The sequence below is a fragment of the Dendrobates tinctorius genome, unplaced genomic scaffold (genome assembly GCF_039654945.1).
Source record: "Dendrobates tinctorius isolate UK_male_01 unplaced genomic scaffold, ASM3965494v1 ptg000020l, whole genome shotgun sequence".
Taxonomy (NCBI): domain Eukaryota; kingdom Metazoa; phylum Chordata; class Amphibia; order Anura; family Dendrobatidae; genus Dendrobates; species Dendrobates tinctorius.
This window is the reverse complement of record NW_027361688.1, coordinates 6,439,550-6,458,070: the sequence shown is the minus strand read 5'-3', so window position 1 is coordinate 6,458,070 and position 18,521 is coordinate 6,439,550. Positions and strand designations below refer to the sequence as shown.

Here is an 18,521-nt window from a genome sequence, read left to right as displayed (position 1 = left end):
TATGAAATCTATGCTTTATTTATCTGGGCGCTGTATGAAGTCTGTGCTTTATTTATCTGGACTGTATGAAATCTATGCTTTATTTATCTGGGCACTGTATGCAATCTATGCTTTATTTATCTGGGCACTGTATGAAGTCTGTGCTTTATTTATCTGGGCACTGTATGAAATCTATGCTTTATTTATCTGGGCACTGTATGCAATCTATGCTTTATTTATCTAGGCACTGTATGAAGTCTGTGCTTTATTTATCTGGGCACTGTATGAAGTCTGTGCTTTATTTATCTGGGCACTGTATGAAATCTATGCTTTATTTATCTGGGCACTGTATGCAATCTATGCTTTATTTATCTAGGCACTGTATGAAGTCTGTGCTTTATTTATCTGGGCACTGTATGGGAATTTACATCTTTGAACTGTCAGTAAATCCAAACATTATTAGTTGTAAAATGAAATTTTTGTTCTTAGAAACTTGTGAGATAGTCTTTCGGAGCAAGCATACGTTTGATCATGTGGCATATTTTTCTGACACCATGACTGGAACTTACTCTGGTAGTTCGGTGGCAGACCGAATCCTCTGATCAAGACATTTTTAGCTCTGAATGTATTGTCCAAGTTCATTTCTCCCTCCGCACATTTCATAACCAGTCTCCTCTGCATTTCTTTTATTACTAGAAATCAGCCGTACGGAGGAAGTGCGCTGCCTGTAAAATCGTGGTCCACGCCGCATGTATGGATCAGCTGGAGAAGGTAGGTTAGCGCCACCTTCTGGCAGTGAACATGAATAATTATTATTCAATAAATCACAGCCCAAAATTACAAAAATAGCTAATTACCATTAGTTCTAATAATGATACGTAGGATCCAGGAGGATGTGTCTAATTAGCGAGGCGGGGGCGATATCTGTCCGTAACATGTAACCGAAAATCTAGAGAATATATGAAATGTCTTAATTTAATGAGCAAAAACTATATTATGTCCAATTAGTGTCACCTTGTATAATTGCTGCCGCTGAGTTACGTAAACGTGTCGCCTTTTCTCCTACGGAATCCATCAGATTAATTTTAGGTGCAAACCAACATTTCGTGACGTGACCTCCCGAGCTCCAAGAGAGGTAAGTGTGTATGCGGTCTGCATAACCCAGGGTAAGGTGAAGAAAAGTTCAGAACCATTCCCTAACAGTGCCCAGAGTCCCATGGGCCACAGTATACATTTTGGACCTGTGACCCCACCTACATGTTGGTCAGATGTATTAGCCCTTGTAGCATTCTAAATTCTTTAAAGACATACATTGTTCACCCCCCCCCTTAGTGTAATAATGTCCACCATTCTGTACTAATGTCACCCATCCTGGTCCCTTTCCTGGTATAATGTACTCCTTCCTGGGCCCCTTCCTATAATAATGTCCCACATCATGTGCCCTTTCCAGTAATAATGTCCAACATCCTGGGTCAGTTCCTGGTATAATGTCCCCCATCCTGGCCCCTTCCAGTAATAATGTCTATATCCTGGGCCCCTTCCTGGTATAAAATACCCCCCATCCTTGGTCCCTTCCGGTAATAATGTTCCCCATTATATACCCCTTCCAGTAATAATGTCAACCATCCTGCTATTTTGAGTCCATCTTGAGCCCCTTCCTGCTATAAGCTATAATGTACCCCCATCCTGAGCCCTTCTTGTAGTAATGTCCTTCATTCTGGCCCCTTCCAGTAATAATGTCTTACACCCCGGTCTAATGTCCCCATCCTTGGCCCATTCCAGTAATAATGTCCCCCATCATGAGTCTCTTCCTGATCTAATGTCCCCCATCTAGTAATAATCTCCCCCATCCTGGTGTAGTGTTTCCATCCTGCCCCGTTCCAGCAGTATTGTCTCCCATCCTAGGCCCTTTCCTGGTATAATGTCCTCAATCCTTGGTCCCTTCCAATAATGTCCCCCATCATGTGCCCCTTCCAGTAATAATGTCCCCCATTCTAGTGTAATGATTCCATCCTAGCCTCTTCCAGTAATAATGTTTGCCATCCTGGGCCCCTTCTTGGTATAATCTCCCCATCTTGGTGCAATATTCCCATCCTGGCCCCTTCCAGAAATATTGTCTGACATCCTGGGCCCCTTCTTGGTATAATGTCCTCAATACTTGGTCCTTTCCGGTAATAATTTCTGCCATAACGTACTTCTTCCAGTAATATTGTCCCCATACTGGTGTAGGGTTCCCATCCTGGCCCCTTCCAGTAATAATGTCCACCATCCTGGACCCCTTCATGGTATAATCATCAGCCCTCATTTTACCATTCTTCCATGCAGCCAGGAGGATCTGAGTTGAGCATCAGGTCGCACATGTGATCTGCTACTCCATTGACTTCTTTCACACTGAGTAAGATAGCCAATCGCAGCACGTCGCTAGCTTCATACTTTCAACAGCATAGACTTTCAATGGCGTGCAGCAGGACGCAAGTGCAACCTGCTGCTCCAGTCAGTTTCTCCTGGCCATGGTCTTGCAGCCGATCTTTTACACAATGAGTTTTGCCTTAGGGAAAAAAGTTTTAAACTCATTCCCCCAACCCTACCGAAAAGTCTCGCGAGAGTGGAATAAGAATTATAATATAATTCTTTACTATGGGTGGAGTTACCCTTTAAACCCCTCTCTGTGTTGCTGTCGGTGTCCACCTCCGGATATCCAGCCTGACCCACGCTCTAATGGTTTTTCCTCAGGTCAGACATTTTTCTTGTTGTTCTAACCAGCAGAATTTGGTGAGGCATCACTGGGTACATCGACGACGGCAAGAAGGAAAATGCAAGCATTGCGGGAAGGTAGGAGGACACCGTGGCACCGTATCATCCAGATAAAGTATCAGCTGTTCTACTTACTATAATATCATGATATAAGGCGCATCAGGGCACCCCGGCTATACAGTATATCATCACGGTGCTTCATCTTAGAAGGATTTATCCCATCATGTCATGTTAGTTGGAAAGGTCCAAAAGTCACATAATGTGGGGGGTCACATTCCACCCAAGAACAATAAGATAATGAGAATGTAAAAACATCCTGCTAAGAACAGAAACTGCACTGCACAAAAATAGCTGCTATAATACTGGTCAATAAAAAATCCTTTCAGTGGCGCTCAGAGTATATAGTGCTGCAAAATTGGATAAAAAAAAACACTATTTTGTCAAATTAATCAAAGAAAATTAAAATAAAATAATTTTGCGCGCAAAGACCTCACTGTACTATAGAATTAAGGTAGATTTATTCAGATAAAAAACTATGAAAATATAATATAGAAAATACCCACAATTCACCAAAAAAATGCTTTAAAAAGGGTTTGTAAATTAATTAGAATCATAAAGAACAAATGCTATTATTGGAAAAATCCTCTGAACATGCTACTTAGAGGCCAAGATGATAAATATTCCAGTCAAGAGAACAAAAAACTCTACAATACTAATAAAAATACAGGAATGTATTGTAAAATTATTGCAAATTGCTCAACATACATGTGTGCCTAGAAAATCTGATTAAGGAAAAAAAATCCCAATAATAGGCATGTAAAATAGATACAGCGCTGTATCTCAAAAATGCTGACAATATTTTTGGATAAAAAAACCTAAAAAAGGGAATCCAAATATATATGTATCACACCACCTGAAGTTATGTTTAAAACGTCATCCAACCATAAAAAATTCCTAGGAGTAAGCAAATACTGGTTGAGAAGAAGATGGCAGATTGATTGCAATCACATGGAGATTGCCGCGGCCGGTGGCAATATCTCCTGTCAAATAATTAGTTCAAACCAATTTTATATACTAAAAGTACCTTGAAAGTCCCAGAGAAAATCCAAAAACTAGAGCAAGCTATTAGCAAGCAGCTACGGTGCGCGTGGTCTGTACTTGCGGCTCCGTTCTCTAAGATGGAGAAAGCAGGACCTGGCGTGACACCGATATCACGTGTTCAGCCGCGCTCAGGCTATATAGTGCCACGTCTCCGTAATCTGTGGCGTCTCCTCTCTCTAAGATAAAGAGAGCAGGACCTGGCGTGACACCGATATCACGTGTTCAGCCGCGCTCAGGCTATATAGTGCCACGTCTCCGTAATCTGTGGCGTCTCCTCTCTCTAAGATAAAGAGAGCAGGACCTGGCGTGACACCGATATCACGTGTTCAGCTGCGTTCAGGCTATATAGTGCCACGTCTCTGTAATCTGTGGCGTCTCCGCTCTCTAAGATAAAGAGAGCAGGACCTGGCGTGACACCGATATCACATGTTCAGCCGCGCTCAGGCTATATAGTGCCACGTCTCCGTAATCTGTGGCGTCTCCTCTCTCTAAGATAAAGAGAGCAGGACCTGGCGTGACACCGATATCACGTGTTCAGCCGCGCTCAGGCTATATAGTGCCACGTCTCCGTAATCTGTGGCGTCTCCTCTCTCTAAGATAAAGAGAGCAGGACCTGGCGTGACACCGATATCACGTGTTCAGCCGCGCTCAGGCTATATAGTGCCACGTCTCCGTAATCTGTGGCGTCTCCTCTCTCTAAGATAAAGAGAGCAGGACCTGGCGTGACACCGATATCACGTGTTCAGTCGCGCTCAGGCTATATAGTGCCACGTCTCCGTAATCTGTGGCGTCTCCTCTCTCTAAGATAAAGAGAGCAGGACCTGGCGTGACACCGATATCACGTGTTCAGCCGCGTTCAGGCTATATAGTGCCATGTCTCCGTAATCTGTGGCGTCTCCGCTCTCTAAGATAAAGAGAGCAGGACCTGGCGTGACACCGATATCACATGTTCAGCCGCGCTCAGGCTATATAGTGCCACGTCTCCGTAATCTGTGGCGTCTCCGCTCTCTAAGATAAAGAGAGCAGGACCTGGCGTGACGCTGACGTCCCGTGTTCAGCCGCGCTCAGGCTATATAGTGCCACGTCTCCGTAATCTGTGGCGTCTCCGCTCTCTAAGATAAAGAGAGCAGGACCTGGCGTGACACCGATATCACGTGTTCAGTCACGCTCAGGCTATATAGTGCCACGTCTCCATAATCTGTGGCGTCTCCGCTCTCTAAGATAAAGAGAGCAGGACCTGGCGTGACACCGATATCACGTGTTCAGCCACGCTCAGGCTATATAGTGCCACGTCTCCGTAATCTGTGGCGTCTCCTCTCTCTAAGATAAAGAGAGCAGGACCTGGCGTGACACCGATATCACGTGTTCAGCCGCGCTCAGGCTATATAATGCCACGTCTCCGTAATCTGTGGCGTCTCCGCTCTCTAAGATAAAGAGAGCAGGACCTGGCGTGACGCTGATGTCCCGTGTTCAGCCACGCTCAGGCTATTTAGTGCCATGTCTCCGTAATCTGTGGCGTCTCCGCTCTCTAAGATAAAGAGAGCAGGACCTGGCGTGACACCGATATCACGTGTTCAGCCGCGTTCAGGCTATATAGTGCCATGTCTCCGTAATCTGTGGCGTCTCCGCTCTCTAAGATAAAGAGAGCAGGACCTGGCGTGACACCGATATCACGTGTTCAGCCGCGCTCAGGCTATATAATGCCACGTCTCCGTAATCTGTGGCGTCTCCGCTCTCTAAGATAAAGAGAGCAGGACCTGGCGTGACGCTGATGTCCCGTGTTCAGCCGCGCTCAGGCTATATAGTGCCACGTCTCCGTAATCTGTGGCGTCTCCGCTCTCTAAGATAAAGAGAGCAGGACCTGGCGTGACGCTGATGTCCCGTGTTCAGCCACGCTCAGGCTATTTAGTGCCATGTCTCCGTAATCTGTGGCGTCTCCGCTCTCTAAGATAAAGAGAGCAGGACCTGGCGTGACACCGATATCACGTGTTCAGCCGCGTTCAGGCTATATAGTGCCATGTCTCCGTAATCTGTGGCGTCTCCGCTCTCTAAGATAAAGAGAGCAGGACCTGGCGTGACACCGATATCACGTGTTCAGCCGCGCTCAGGCTATATAATGCCACGTCTCCGTAATCTGTGGCGTCTCCGCTCTCTAAGATAAAGAGAGCAGGACCTGGCGTGACGCTGATGTCCCGTGTTCAGCCGCGCTCAGGCTATATAATGCCATGTCTCTGTAATCTGTGGCGTCTCCGCTCTCTAAGATAAAGAGAGCAGGACCTGGCGTGACGCTGATGTCCCGTGTTCAGCCGCGCTCAGGCTATTTAGTGCCATGTCTCCGTAATCTGTGGCGTCTCCGCTCTCTAAGATAAAGAGAGCAGGACCTGGCGTGACGCTGATGTCCCGTGTTCAGCCGCGCTCAGGCTATATAATGCCATGTCTCCGTAATCTGTGGCGTCTCCGCTCTCTAAGATAAAGAGAGCAGGACCTGGCGTGACGCTGATGTCCCGTGTTCAGCCGCGCTCAGGCTATATAATGCCATGTCTCCGTAATCTGTGGCGTCTCCGCTCTCTAAGATAAAGAGAGCAGGACCTGGCGTGACGCTGATGTTCCGTGTTCAACTGCGGTCCAAAGTAAAACACTGATGCTAGAGAGCGGCGCGGAACATATCTCTGTAGGAAATCGGAGATACTTACGCCAGTTAGTTGTAAAGAAGGTCCCGGTCATCTAAGTTAGCAGCTGCAGATCTGCTATTAGGTAAATAGAAGCCGGACCTAGCGTACCACGGATGGTCATGTGACTAGAGCTTGCCGCTGGCTGAATAAAGTACGGGTTGCAGAAAGGACCAAAAAACATCCTTTTTTTTTTTAACGCGTTTCGGAAAGAACGCTTTCCTTCATCAGGGATGGTCCTTTCTGGTTATAGGGTCCTTTTATGCAACCCTTCAAGGTCATTCTAATTAAAGAAAACCAAACAGTTCCAAATCGCTGTTAAGGCCTTTCTGTGACGTCTGCCTGCGGTCTGGACTGCAGCCAGACAGCACCCCGAGAAACACTGATACCCTTTACCCCTATACAGGGATCTGGATTTATAGCAGAGCCCAGGAGGCACTGTCTGAATAGGAGCAATGACCAGAGCAGGACGGTCGCCAGAAAGGTGTTCCAATACAGGACACAGAGGCAATGATATCCGAGACTAAACCAGTCAGGCAGCAACGGTACAAAAACAGTAGACAGTAGCAGAGTCAGATTCCAGGCCGAAGCCAGAGTCATAAACCAGGAGAGTCACAGAGGTACAGAATCGTTAGGCAGAAGCAGAGTCAGAATCCAGGCAAAAGTCAGAGTCAGTCAACAGCAATTCACACAGTAACACGCAGGGGAACCAAGAATATATCCGGCGGCTTGCAAGCCCAGTCCAAAGGTATTTGAGGGATCAGGTCATCCCTCACAGGCTCCCGGGCTGATGATGTCATCAGGACCGCCCCCAGGACCAGACCTGATGACGATGCACCAACCCCTTCATGACTGACAGAGGAGCGGAGTCTGTGTCCACTAGACGCCTGCGCTGAAGCCCTTTCACTGTTGCCGCCATTACTCGGGCGCGAGCCACGGCGCCTCACAGTGGCTGAGGGCGGAACAGCAGGCCCTGAATTCGACGATGACATGTCAGTCCGGCGCCTCCTGGTAGTTGAGGCCTGGACAGCAGGCCCCGAGCCCGAGGGCGGCGTGACAGTCCGTCGCCTCCTAGTGGCTGAGGGCAGAACAGCAGGCCCCGAGTCTGACAGTGACGTGACAGTACCCCCCTCTCCAGGAGGGGCCTCTGGACCCTCAAAACCCGGTTTGTCAGGGTGAAGAAGATGAAATCTCCTAATTAATGCCTTGGCATGGACGTTCCCCGCAGGAACCCAGGACCTTTCTTCTGGGCCGTAGCCCTTCCAGTGTACCAGATACTGTACTGAGCCCCTCACAAGGCGGGAGTCAAGGATACCCTGAACTTCATACTCCAGAGCTCCCCCGACCGAAACAGGAGGAGGAGGGGACTGAACAGGGTGAATGGGAGAACGATAAGGTTTGAGGAGAGACCCGTGGAATACGTTAGGCAATTTGAATGACTGTGGAAGTTTTAAGCGGAAGGCTACTGGGTTAACCACCTCGATAATTTCGTATGGGCAGATGAACCTGGGACCTAGTTTGGCGGACGGTACCTTAAGCTTGATATTTTTTGTAGAGAGCCAAACCTTGTCGCCAACTCCCAGGTGCGGCCCCTTAGATCGTCGTCTATTTGCAGCCGAAGCCTGTCTAACCTGAGCCCCTTTCAAATTTGAATTAACCTCAGACCAAATCGTTTTTAGCCGATGTATATTTTGCTCAACCCCAGGGAGCTCCGACATCCTGGCCGAAAACGACCCAAAGCGCGGATGTAGTCCAAGGTTACAAAAGAAAGGGGTAGTTTTAATGGAGTCTTGATATCGATTATTGAGGGCGAACTCAGCCAATGGCAGATGTTCCACCCAATCGGTCTGATGTCCTGACACATAACAGCGGAGGTATTGTTCCAGAGCTTGGTTAGTACGCTCAGTTTGACCATTAGTTTCGGGATGGTATGCCGAAGAAAAGGACAACTCCACACCAATGCGTCTACAGAATGCCCTCCAGAACTTCGAGACAAACTGGGTACCCCTGTCGGACACAATATTTGCCGGAACGCCGTGCAGACGTACAATGTGCAGGATAAACAACTTACTTAAAGTCTCAGAGTTAGGCAACCCAGACAGGGGAATAAAATGGCCCTGCTTGCTGAACCTATCTACCACCACCCAGATACAAGTTTTCCCATCTGATGGCGGCAGGTCTGTAATGAAATCCATGGAGATGTGGGTCCATGGACTCTCAGGGGTGGGCATGGACTGAAGCCAGCCGGCAGGGCGACTATGGAGGGACTTGGCGCGGGCACAGACTTCACACGCTGAAACATAGTCCTTACAGTCCTTGACCACCGTCGGCCACCAAAAGTTCCTAGTTACCAACCTGGTGGTATTATTGAGACCCGGATGGCCTGCCAGGACAGAGTCGTGTGATTCTTTTAGAACCTGCAGACGAAGGTTAGCCGGAACGAACAATTTTTAGGGGGGCGTAGTGTCAGGAACTTGCTCTGAAGACCTACGGATCTCCTCCAGAAGGTCCAAAGACACTGCCGACACGACGATTCCATTAGCCAATATTGGGACTGGTTCACAGTCCTCGGTCTGTGTGGGGCAGAAACTGCGAGAGAGGGCATCTGCCCTCACATTTTTAGTCCCGGGGCGGAAGGTGATTATAAAATCAAACCTGGAGAAAAACAAGGCCAACCTAGCCTGCCTGGGATTTAGTCTTTTAGCTGACTCTAGGTAGGTTAGGTTTTTGTGGTCTGTAATAACAGTGACCTTGTGTTTGGCACCTTCGAGGAAGTGGCGCCATTCCTCGAAGGCCCATTTGATCGCCAGTAATTCCCGATTACTGACGTCATAGTTTCTCTCCGTGGCAGAGAATTTGCGGGAGAAAAACGCACATGGGCGAAGCTGAGTGAGGGATGCAGTGCCTTGTGATCGCACTGCTCCCACTCCGACTTCGGAGGCATCTACTTCAACAATAAAGGGGTGGTCCAAGTTTGGTTGAATCAACACCGGGTTGGCCACAAAGCACTCCTTTAGTGTAGAAAAAGCTCGGGTTGCCTCAGGATTCCAATTAGTCACGTCCGCCCCTTTCCGGGTAAGGTCCGTGAGTGGCTTGGCAATCTCAGAGAAACCCCTGATAAACTTGCGGTAATAATTCGCAAATCCCAAAAACCGCTGCAGTGCTTTCAGCGACTTGGGTTGCACCCAATCCTTAATGGGTTGAATCTTGGCAGGGTCCATGCGGAACCCCTTGCCTGAGACCATGTACCCTAAGAACTGTACCTCTTCAGCAAAAAAAACACATTTTTCTAATTTCGCATACAAGGAGTTTTTTCGCAGTCTATGCAATACCGAACGGACGTGTTGAGCATGTGTCACAGGGTCAGCAGAATAAATCAAAATGTCATCCAGATACACGACGACATACACCCCACAAATGTCCCTGAAAACGTCATTGACAAAGTGTTGAAATACGGCAGGTGCGTTACTGAGTCCGAACGGCATTACAAGGTACTCAAAGTGACCAAGAGGTGTATTAAAGGCCGTTTTCCATTCGTCACCGCTTCTTATGCGGACCAGATTATATGCCCCCCGGAGGTCAAGTTTAGTAAACCAGCGGGCTCCCAGTAGCTGATTAAACAGATCAGGAATGAGTGGGAGCGAGTACTGATTTTTTACAGTAATTGCGTTCAGCTCACGATAATCGATGCAGGGTCTGAGTCCACCATCTTTTTTTCTACAAAGAAAAACCCAGCTCCTACAGGTGAGGTGGAAGGTCTAATAAAGCCTTTACGTAGGCTGTCTGCTATGTAGTCATTCATGGCTACACGCTCCGGACCCGAGAGGTTGAATATTCTCCCCTTAGGGAGACGGGCACCAGGGACCAAGTCTATAGGACAGTCGTACTCTCTATGAGGAGGTAGTTTCTCAGACTCCACTATGGAGAAGACATCTTCATAATCTCCGAATGCATATGGAATAGAGGGGTTTTTAATTTTAACTTGGTTCACTGACAGTGACATACAGTGATTCTGACACCGTGGACTCCAGCGCACGATATCACCTATGCGCCAGTCAATAACCGGATTATGTTGGTGCAACCATGGCATGCCTAACACAACTGGATCTGATAAATTGTGTATAACAAAAAATGACATTTGTTCGTTATGTAATGTCCCCACTGACATAGAAATTTCGGCAGTAATGAATTCCACGCCTCCCTGGTCTATAGATGTACCATTAATTGTAATAGTCTGAATAGGCGCTTTAAGCCTTAGCAGAGGTACACCCAGACTCTTAGCAAATAAAAAATCCATAAGGTTGCCGGCAGCACCACAATCCACATAAGCCTTCACACACAGACGTTTCTTAGCAAAAGAAAGGGAAACTGGTAACAACAGTTTGGCCGCTTTTGCGGGCAATACCTGACCCCCAGCGCTGTCCAGGGGGCGATGCTCCAGGAATGTGGATTTCCAACAGCCAGCATTTTCTTTGAAGCTTCCAGGCTGCAGCATGCTTGAGCCTGAGAGTGACCTTCCAGGCTGTGCAGTGTAACAGGTGTTTGGGCCAAGAATCAGCTCAGTCAGGAGGAAGGGAAAAAAAGGTAAGGAAAACTGCTTTTATATGTGTTAAGTATAGACACAAGAGCAGTTTTATTTTTTTGGGCCGGATATAATGTGACGTCTGCCTGCGGTCTGGACTGCAGCCAGACAGCACCCCGAGAAACACTGAGACCCTTTACCCCTATACAGGGATCTGGATTTATAGCAGAGCCCAGGAGGTGCTGTCTGAATAGGAGCAATGACCAGAGCAGGACGGTCGCCAGAAAGGTGTTCCAATACAGGACACAGAGGCAATGATATCCGAGACTAAACCAGTCAGGCAGCAACGGTACAAAAACAGTAGACAGTAGAAGAGTCAGATTCCAGGCCGAAGCCAGAGTCATAAACCAGGAGAGTCGCAGAGGTACAGAATCGTTAGGCAGAAGCAGAGTCAGAAGTCCAGGCCGAAGTCAGAGTCATAAACCAGGAGAGTCGCAGAGGTACAGAATCGTTAGGCAGAAGCAGAGTCAGAATCCAGGCCGAAGTCAGAGTCATAAACCAGGAGAGTCGCAGAGGTACAGAATCGTTAGGCAGAAGCAGAGTCAGAAGTCCAGGCCGAAGTCAGAGTCATAAACCAGGAGAGTCGCAGAGGTACAGAATCGTTAGGCAGAAGCAGAGTCAGAAGTCCAGGCAAAAGTCAGAGTCAGTCAACAGCAATTCACACAGTAACACGCAAGGAAACCAAGAATATATCCGGCGGCTTGCAAGCCCAGTCCAAAGGTATTTGAGGGATCAGGTCATCACTCACAGGCTCCCGGGCTGATGATGTCATCAGGACCGCCCCCAGGACCAGACCTGATGACGATGCACCAACCCCTTCATGACTGACAGAGGAGCGGAGTCTGTGTCCACTAGACGCCTGCGCTGAAGCCCTTTCACTGTTGCCGCCATTACTCGGGCGCGAGCCACGGCGCCTCACAGTGGCTGAGGGCGGAACAGCAGGCCCTGAATTCGACGATGACATGTCAGTCCGGCGCCTCCTGGTAGCCGAGGCCTGGACAGCAGGCCCCGAGCCCGAGGGCGGCGTGACAGTCCGTCGCCTCCTAGTGGCTGAGGGCGGAACAGCAGGCCCCGAGTCTGACGGTGACGTGACACTTTCGGGATAAGAGTGTCTAATATGAAAATCCATTTTGTCTCCATACGAGACATAAGAGCTATATAATTGCCGTTTCTCCAAGGTGGTGGTACCATTAAAAATCCTATAATTTCCATACACTTAGTCTGACCCCTATGGTAATCTATAAAATGTTTTGAAAGTGGATGACCTACAAAATTATTTTTTATATTTCTAATGTGTTCACTTATATGGATTTTTAATGGCCGTTTCGTACGACCTACATATAATTTATCACAGGGGCATTTAATTAAATAAATAACCCCTTCAGAAGAACAAGTGATACAGAGCAATTGGGTAACAGATTTTTTGGACCCTTAGGTCTTTACTATACCCCTTTTCTACAAATTTTTCTGTTAAAGAATCAGCCTCATTATCGAAATCCAAGGAATTAGAACAATTCTGGTAAACCCGCATATACTGGCTTTTCGGGACATTTAGAAGCCAGCTGGGTAAATGACAACTATCAATTGGAATGAAGCTATTAGCGTCTGTAGGTTTATTAAAAGTACAAGTATGTATTTCAGATTTGTCAATAAAGATTTTTAAATCCAAAAAATGGATACTCTGAGTACTAGTAGCAGCCGTAAACTTTAAAAAGAAATCATTTTCATTAATATTATTTAAAGACTGAATTAGGGAAGTAGGTCCTCCTGCCCAAATGAAAATGACGTCATCGATGAAGCGCCGCCATAGGACCAGGTTCTTAAGAATACTACTTAATTCTACTACTATGTACAATAATATAACTACTATAATACTGCCCCCATGTACAAGAATATAACTACTATAATACTTCCCCTATGTACAAGAATATAACTACTATAATACTGCCCCTATGTACAAGAATATAACTACTATAATACTGCCCCCTATGTACAGGAATATAACTACTATAATACTGCCCCCATGTACAAGAATATAACTACTATAATACTGCCCCTATGTACAAGAATATAACTACTATAATACTGCCCCCATGTACAAGAATATAACTACTATAATACTGCCCCCATGTACAAGAATATAACTACTATAATACTGCCCCCTATGTACAGGAATATAACTACTATAATACTGCCCCCTATGTACAGGAATATAACTACATTTGCACCATCCTTCCTGCAGGATAAGATTGGATCCAATCACTGAATCATTTCTATCTGGGGATTTTCTGAGATATTTTGTGTTTCTCAGTTTTCGCCTCTTGTCAGTCAGGAGATTGTGGATCTGAGTCATTTCTTCTGCACTTAAATCATGATTAGCCGTTTCAGTAAAATCCTCAGATATTAGATCGGTATTTCACGTAAATACATTATTTTTTTTTCTGAAGTCTGAAATTCATCGGCTCCTTACATGGTTTTATGGAGAAGGGATTGATTCTGCACTTTTCAGTGAATATTTTATATTCAGCTTGTGCTGCAGTCACATCCAAAGCTGCATCCAAAAATCAGTTTTCTGTTCGCTATGATCCCGGTTGATCTCATATCTCGCGGCTAGGGTGCCGCATCGTTCTGCTTCGCTGAATTTTGGAAGATACAGCGTAAATGACATCTCCCAGAATGCAGTGCAGCAGTTTTCACCACATCATCCATAACGTAAGTCACATCCTGATTGGGTCGCGTTTCCTCTTTTTTTGTCTTAATCTCGTTTTTTTTTCCCCATTTGTCTGCAGGGTTTTCAGCAGAAGTTTTCATTCCACAGTAAGGAAATAGTGGCGATCAGCTGCTCGTGGTGCAAGCAAGCGGTGAGATACGTTAATAGTAGAGAATTGCGGGACTTAAAGTGATTTAAAGTGTCACTGTCCCTTTAAGTTTTATGTCATAAATCAATAGTACACATGGAAATAAGAAAATTTGTAATATATCTTATCCGAGAAATCTGCTTCTTTCTCCTCCTCCTGTACTTAGCTTTCACTTTCATCACGCACGGTAAAATCTGTCTTCAGTGAATACAGACTTTCCTTTTACTGAGATTGTAGATGACGTTTTGTGCTCATAAAGTTCTATGGAGAATTGTAACTGTTATTTTCTCCTCCATTGAATCTTAAGAGCACCAACTGTCATCTGTCTTGGTAATGTAAGTAATCTGCCTCAGTTCAATACAGATTTTACCCATAAATTGAAAGTGAACGCTCAATCCAGGAAGAGAAAGAAGCGGATTTCTCTGATAAAATGTATTACAAAGTTTTTTATTTCCATATGTACTGTTGATTTATGGAATAAAATGTAAAACGACGGTTACTCCTTAAAGGGACACTAATGTTAAAATAATAAAAAGCAAGTATGGAAATTTGTACTGTCTCTCCCCCTTTCATTAATCTTGGTTTTTCCCATATCTCTGTTCTTTTCATGTTTCCTCTTTTCCCCCCCATATTGTAAGAAAAGTGTTTAGGCGAAACCTTTATTCTGTCTTTGTCAATCCCTAGAAAAGGATAAAAGGGATCTGGAGGGGGTTTATAACATTATAGCTATATGAGGTGCAGAGTTAGTAGCCACATCACACTCGGGGGTCCGTCATGGGCCAAATTCCCTTCGGTCTCATATAAACACAGGAGATGTAGTTGCTCCCGGGCCCTGTAGCCTAAAGGGCCCAAATACGATCCCTGTTTTCTACATTTTTCATGAGCTCCAGGTTACACCGCTAGACGCAAAGTAAGTGGTGGCACTGACTTTGTGCTTTTAATTATGCTTCTAAGGCTACTTTCACACTTGCTTTTTTTTGCAGCTCGTTTTTCCCGCAAAAAAACGCATGGAAAAAACGCATACAAATGCTGCGTTTTTTTTCAAGCATTTTTATGCGCATGCATGAAAAAAATGCAGCGTTTTTAGTGCGTTTTTACCGCGTTTGCATTTTTTTCCAACATTAGTTGGCCTCACCAAAAAAGTCAAGATAGGGTTAGGATTAACACTAACCCAAACCATGACTTTACTAACCCTAACCCTTAACCAAACCCTACTAACCCTAACCCTAAACCCTAACTAACCCTAAACCCTAACCCTTAACTAAACCATACTAACCCTAACCCAAACCCTAACCCTAACCCCTCTTAACTAACCCTAACTCTAACCCAAACCCCTAATTTCCATTGTCTAACCAATGCTCAACAAAAAAACGCATGCGCAAACAAACGCATACATGAGCATGCCAATGCGCACATGCGCACCCATAGACTTACAATGGGTGTCTTACTGTAAAAAAACGCATTGCGCGCGCATGCGTTTTTTTGAGGCAAGTCGGACGCCCAAAAAATGCAACAGGATGCATTTTGTGCGCCCGAGCGCACACCACAAAAAAACGCAAGCGCCTAAAAACGCATACAAACGCTTGTGTATGCGCACATAAGCGCATCCCATGCAAAATATAGGGAAAAAAAGCGCATGCGTTTTTTAGCGCTAAAATACAGCGCAAAACAACGCAAGTGTGAAACCAGCCTTAACATTGTGCTTGCTCTGGAGGTGTCATAGTAACAACATGTGACAGCCAATCATATGAACAAATTAAAAACAGTTAAAGGTCACATGATGGAATTTTCATAAACAGCAGTTAGATGCTGCCATGGCAACCCCAGAGTAAGCACAATAGTTACATTGATGATGTTGCCCTCTCTTTGCTAGAAATTTAAAGGGTAACCTGCAGTAAGCACTTAAAGGGGTTGTTTCATCTTCTTATCTTCTGGAGCTCTTCGCTCCCCTTCCTCAAGGCTTCCTGTTTGGCAAAGGGACAGTGCGCTCCTGATGATTGACAAATTGTACGAGGACCAAAGGGGCCCTGGAGCTGGCAGAGATTTGTCCAGCGTCAGAGAGGCAAATAAATGGGCATAATAAAAAGTCCACATGCCGCCGACTCCAAGGCATGTGTGCTTACGGGGGCTTCAGATACAGAAAAGAAGCTGGGGTATCACTTATGCGCTGCTCAGATCAAATAATCGGTGAACTTTAAAACATTTATTAGAACAGGTTTACAAGTCAACGCGTTTGGAGGTCACGCAGGAAGGACCTCTTCATCAGGACAAACCTGGACACGGGGGCTTAAAAGCCTTGAGGCGGGGGTTCATTTTTAGGGTCTGCGCTGCCACTTTTTATAACTCCATCCCCAGTGTCTCCATTTCTTTTTCCACTCCGCCACTCTCTGAAATTAGTTTCATGTCTGTACCATTGAGCAGAGCAATATCGTCCTGCGTTTTGGAGACGGTGAGCAGAGAACGGGCGCTTTATATACCCCGGAATTACTGTGGACCATGCCGTGTAATGACAGTCTCGCTCTGTTCTCCCGGCGGCGATTAGCCATGGGAAGCCTCCCGCGTGCCCACACAGGTCCGGTGCTCTGTAATTATAATGGATGGTGCCGCGGCGTACAGAAAAGTCTCATTGTCACCGTGTAACTCCTGGTTCTATATATAGCGGGTGCCACACGTTCCTTTATCAGTCCAAGTCTGTGGTCGTAATTACTTGTAAAAAAAAGAAATCAATTCCAGAACTTTTTTATATACTTAGAGCTTTGCTTTGTGTCTTCCCTTTGTTATTCTATCTAGAAATACGGTAACGACCTGTTGTTTATTTGTTCATAAATTTCCAGGAGGAATAACAGGGTGTACAATAAATTCTAAGTTTGTTTCGTATGTCTTGTGAAAAGATTTTCGGAAAATATATTTTTCAACCATGTCCAATAAGGATGGGCAAACGTCTAGTTGACGACGAAGCTGGTCTGTGCCCTGCCATGAAGGGTTGTACCAGTGGATAACAATGTCAGATTCAACCCTTCTGGGACCATTTTGGTGATATATTGCAGTCTGAGTGGACACCAGATATATTTGGGGACCCCTAAATGTAAAGTGTAGGGCACCATAATGGGAACAAAATTTGGCCCATCATTCCCCATTACATCTACCCTTCTTAGCTTTCTTTGGTTGGTAGGGAGTGGGTGATCTACCCTGCTGACATCCGCTATACTATCTATGACTTTTGGGGCCCTACACCTGTGGTACTACCCCAGTCTGGCGTATGTAACCCGTCTGTCTCTCCCTTGTCTGTTTCTGTCCAGTTTCACAACAAGGTCACCTGCTTCCTGCTCCATCATATCGAGGAGCCCTGCTCCCTCGGGGCCCACGCGGCCGTCATAGTCCCCCCAAGCTGGATCATTAAGGTGAAGAAACCTCAGGTAACTGCATGTTACTTTTTGTCTGTGAGGGTCTTTCCACCTGCCCTGATATTGCCCAGGACAGCGCCCGTATGTACAATCTGAGTGTCAAAAAAACGCATGATATAGATGGATCGTCCGTCCCGGTGATGTGGCCCCGTGAGTGTTGCATTGCTGGTAACTTTTCCCTGGATTTGCATTGTGATTGAAGTGTAGGTACATGTCAGCCCCTCCCGTGTACCGGTGCTAATGACACCAGCCATGTTGCATCGTATGACTGTGTGCGTGGGAAACTATCAGCATGTAGAAACGGAGAAGAGAGAAGACCTTGTAATCTAGAGTTTGTCTGCTGCATGTGCAGGTGTCATGGACAACTTCCACATGATTGATGGAAACCTGTAATCTAAAGCTTACAATCTCCTTGAAGTGTGTGTGCACTATTACTGATCCTGAGTTACCTCCTGTATTATACTCCAGAGCTGCACTCACTATTCTGCTGGTGCAGTCAATGTGTACATACATTACATTACTGATCCTGAGTTACATCCTGTATTATACTCCAGAGCTGCACTCACTATTCTGCTGGTGCAGCCACTGTGTACATACATTACTGATCCTGTATTATACCCCAGAGCTGCACTCACTATTCTGCTGGTGCAGTCACTGTTTACATATATTACATTACTGATCCTGAGTTACATCCTGTATTATACCTCAGAGCTGCACTCGCTATTCTGCTGGTGCAGTCACTGTGTACATACATTACATTACTGATCCTGAGTTACATCCTGTATTATACCCCAGAGCTGCACTCACTATTCTGCTGGTGCAGTCACTGTGTACATACATTACATTACTGATCCTGAGTTACATCCTGTATTATACTCCAGAGCTGCACTCACTATTCTGCTGGTGCAGTCACTGTGTACATACATTACATTACTGATCTGGAGTTACATCCTGTATTATACTGCAGAGCTGCACTCACTATTCTGCTGCTGCAGTCACTGTGTACATACATTACATTACTGATCCTGAGTTACATCCTGTATTATACTCCAGAGCTGCACTCACTATTCTGCTGGTGCAGTCACTGTGTACATACATTACATTACTGATCCGGAGTTACATCCTGTATTATACTGCAGAGCTGCACTCACTATTCTGCTGCTGCAGTCACTGT

At 45.9% G+C, this 18,521-nt stretch overlaps 1 protein-coding gene across 12 annotated transcripts in view; it reads left to right on the top strand.

The window, feature by feature from the left end:
- The window catches only part of DGKI (diacylglycerol kinase iota), a 300,508-nt gene that overhangs the window by 160,767 nt on the left and 121,220 nt on the right, over positions 1 to 18,521 (top strand). For 5 of the 12 annotated variants that reach the window (XM_073567544.1, XM_073567542.1, XM_073567535.1 and 2 more), the window contains exons 4-8: positions 676 to 750; positions 1,058 to 1,114; positions 2,713 to 2,811; positions 13,875 to 13,946; positions 17,243 to 17,359. In XM_073567544.1, coding sequence (XP_073423645.1) covers positions 676 to 750; positions 1,058 to 1,114; positions 2,713 to 2,811; positions 13,875 to 13,946; positions 17,243 to 17,359 — 420 coding nt within the window. The remainder of the gene's footprint in view (positions 1 to 675; positions 751 to 1,057; positions 1,115 to 2,712; positions 2,812 to 13,874; positions 13,947 to 17,242; positions 17,360 to 18,521) is intronic. The other 7 variants (XM_073567545.1, XM_073567546.1, XM_073567538.1 and 4 more) reach the window with 3 other exon arrangements.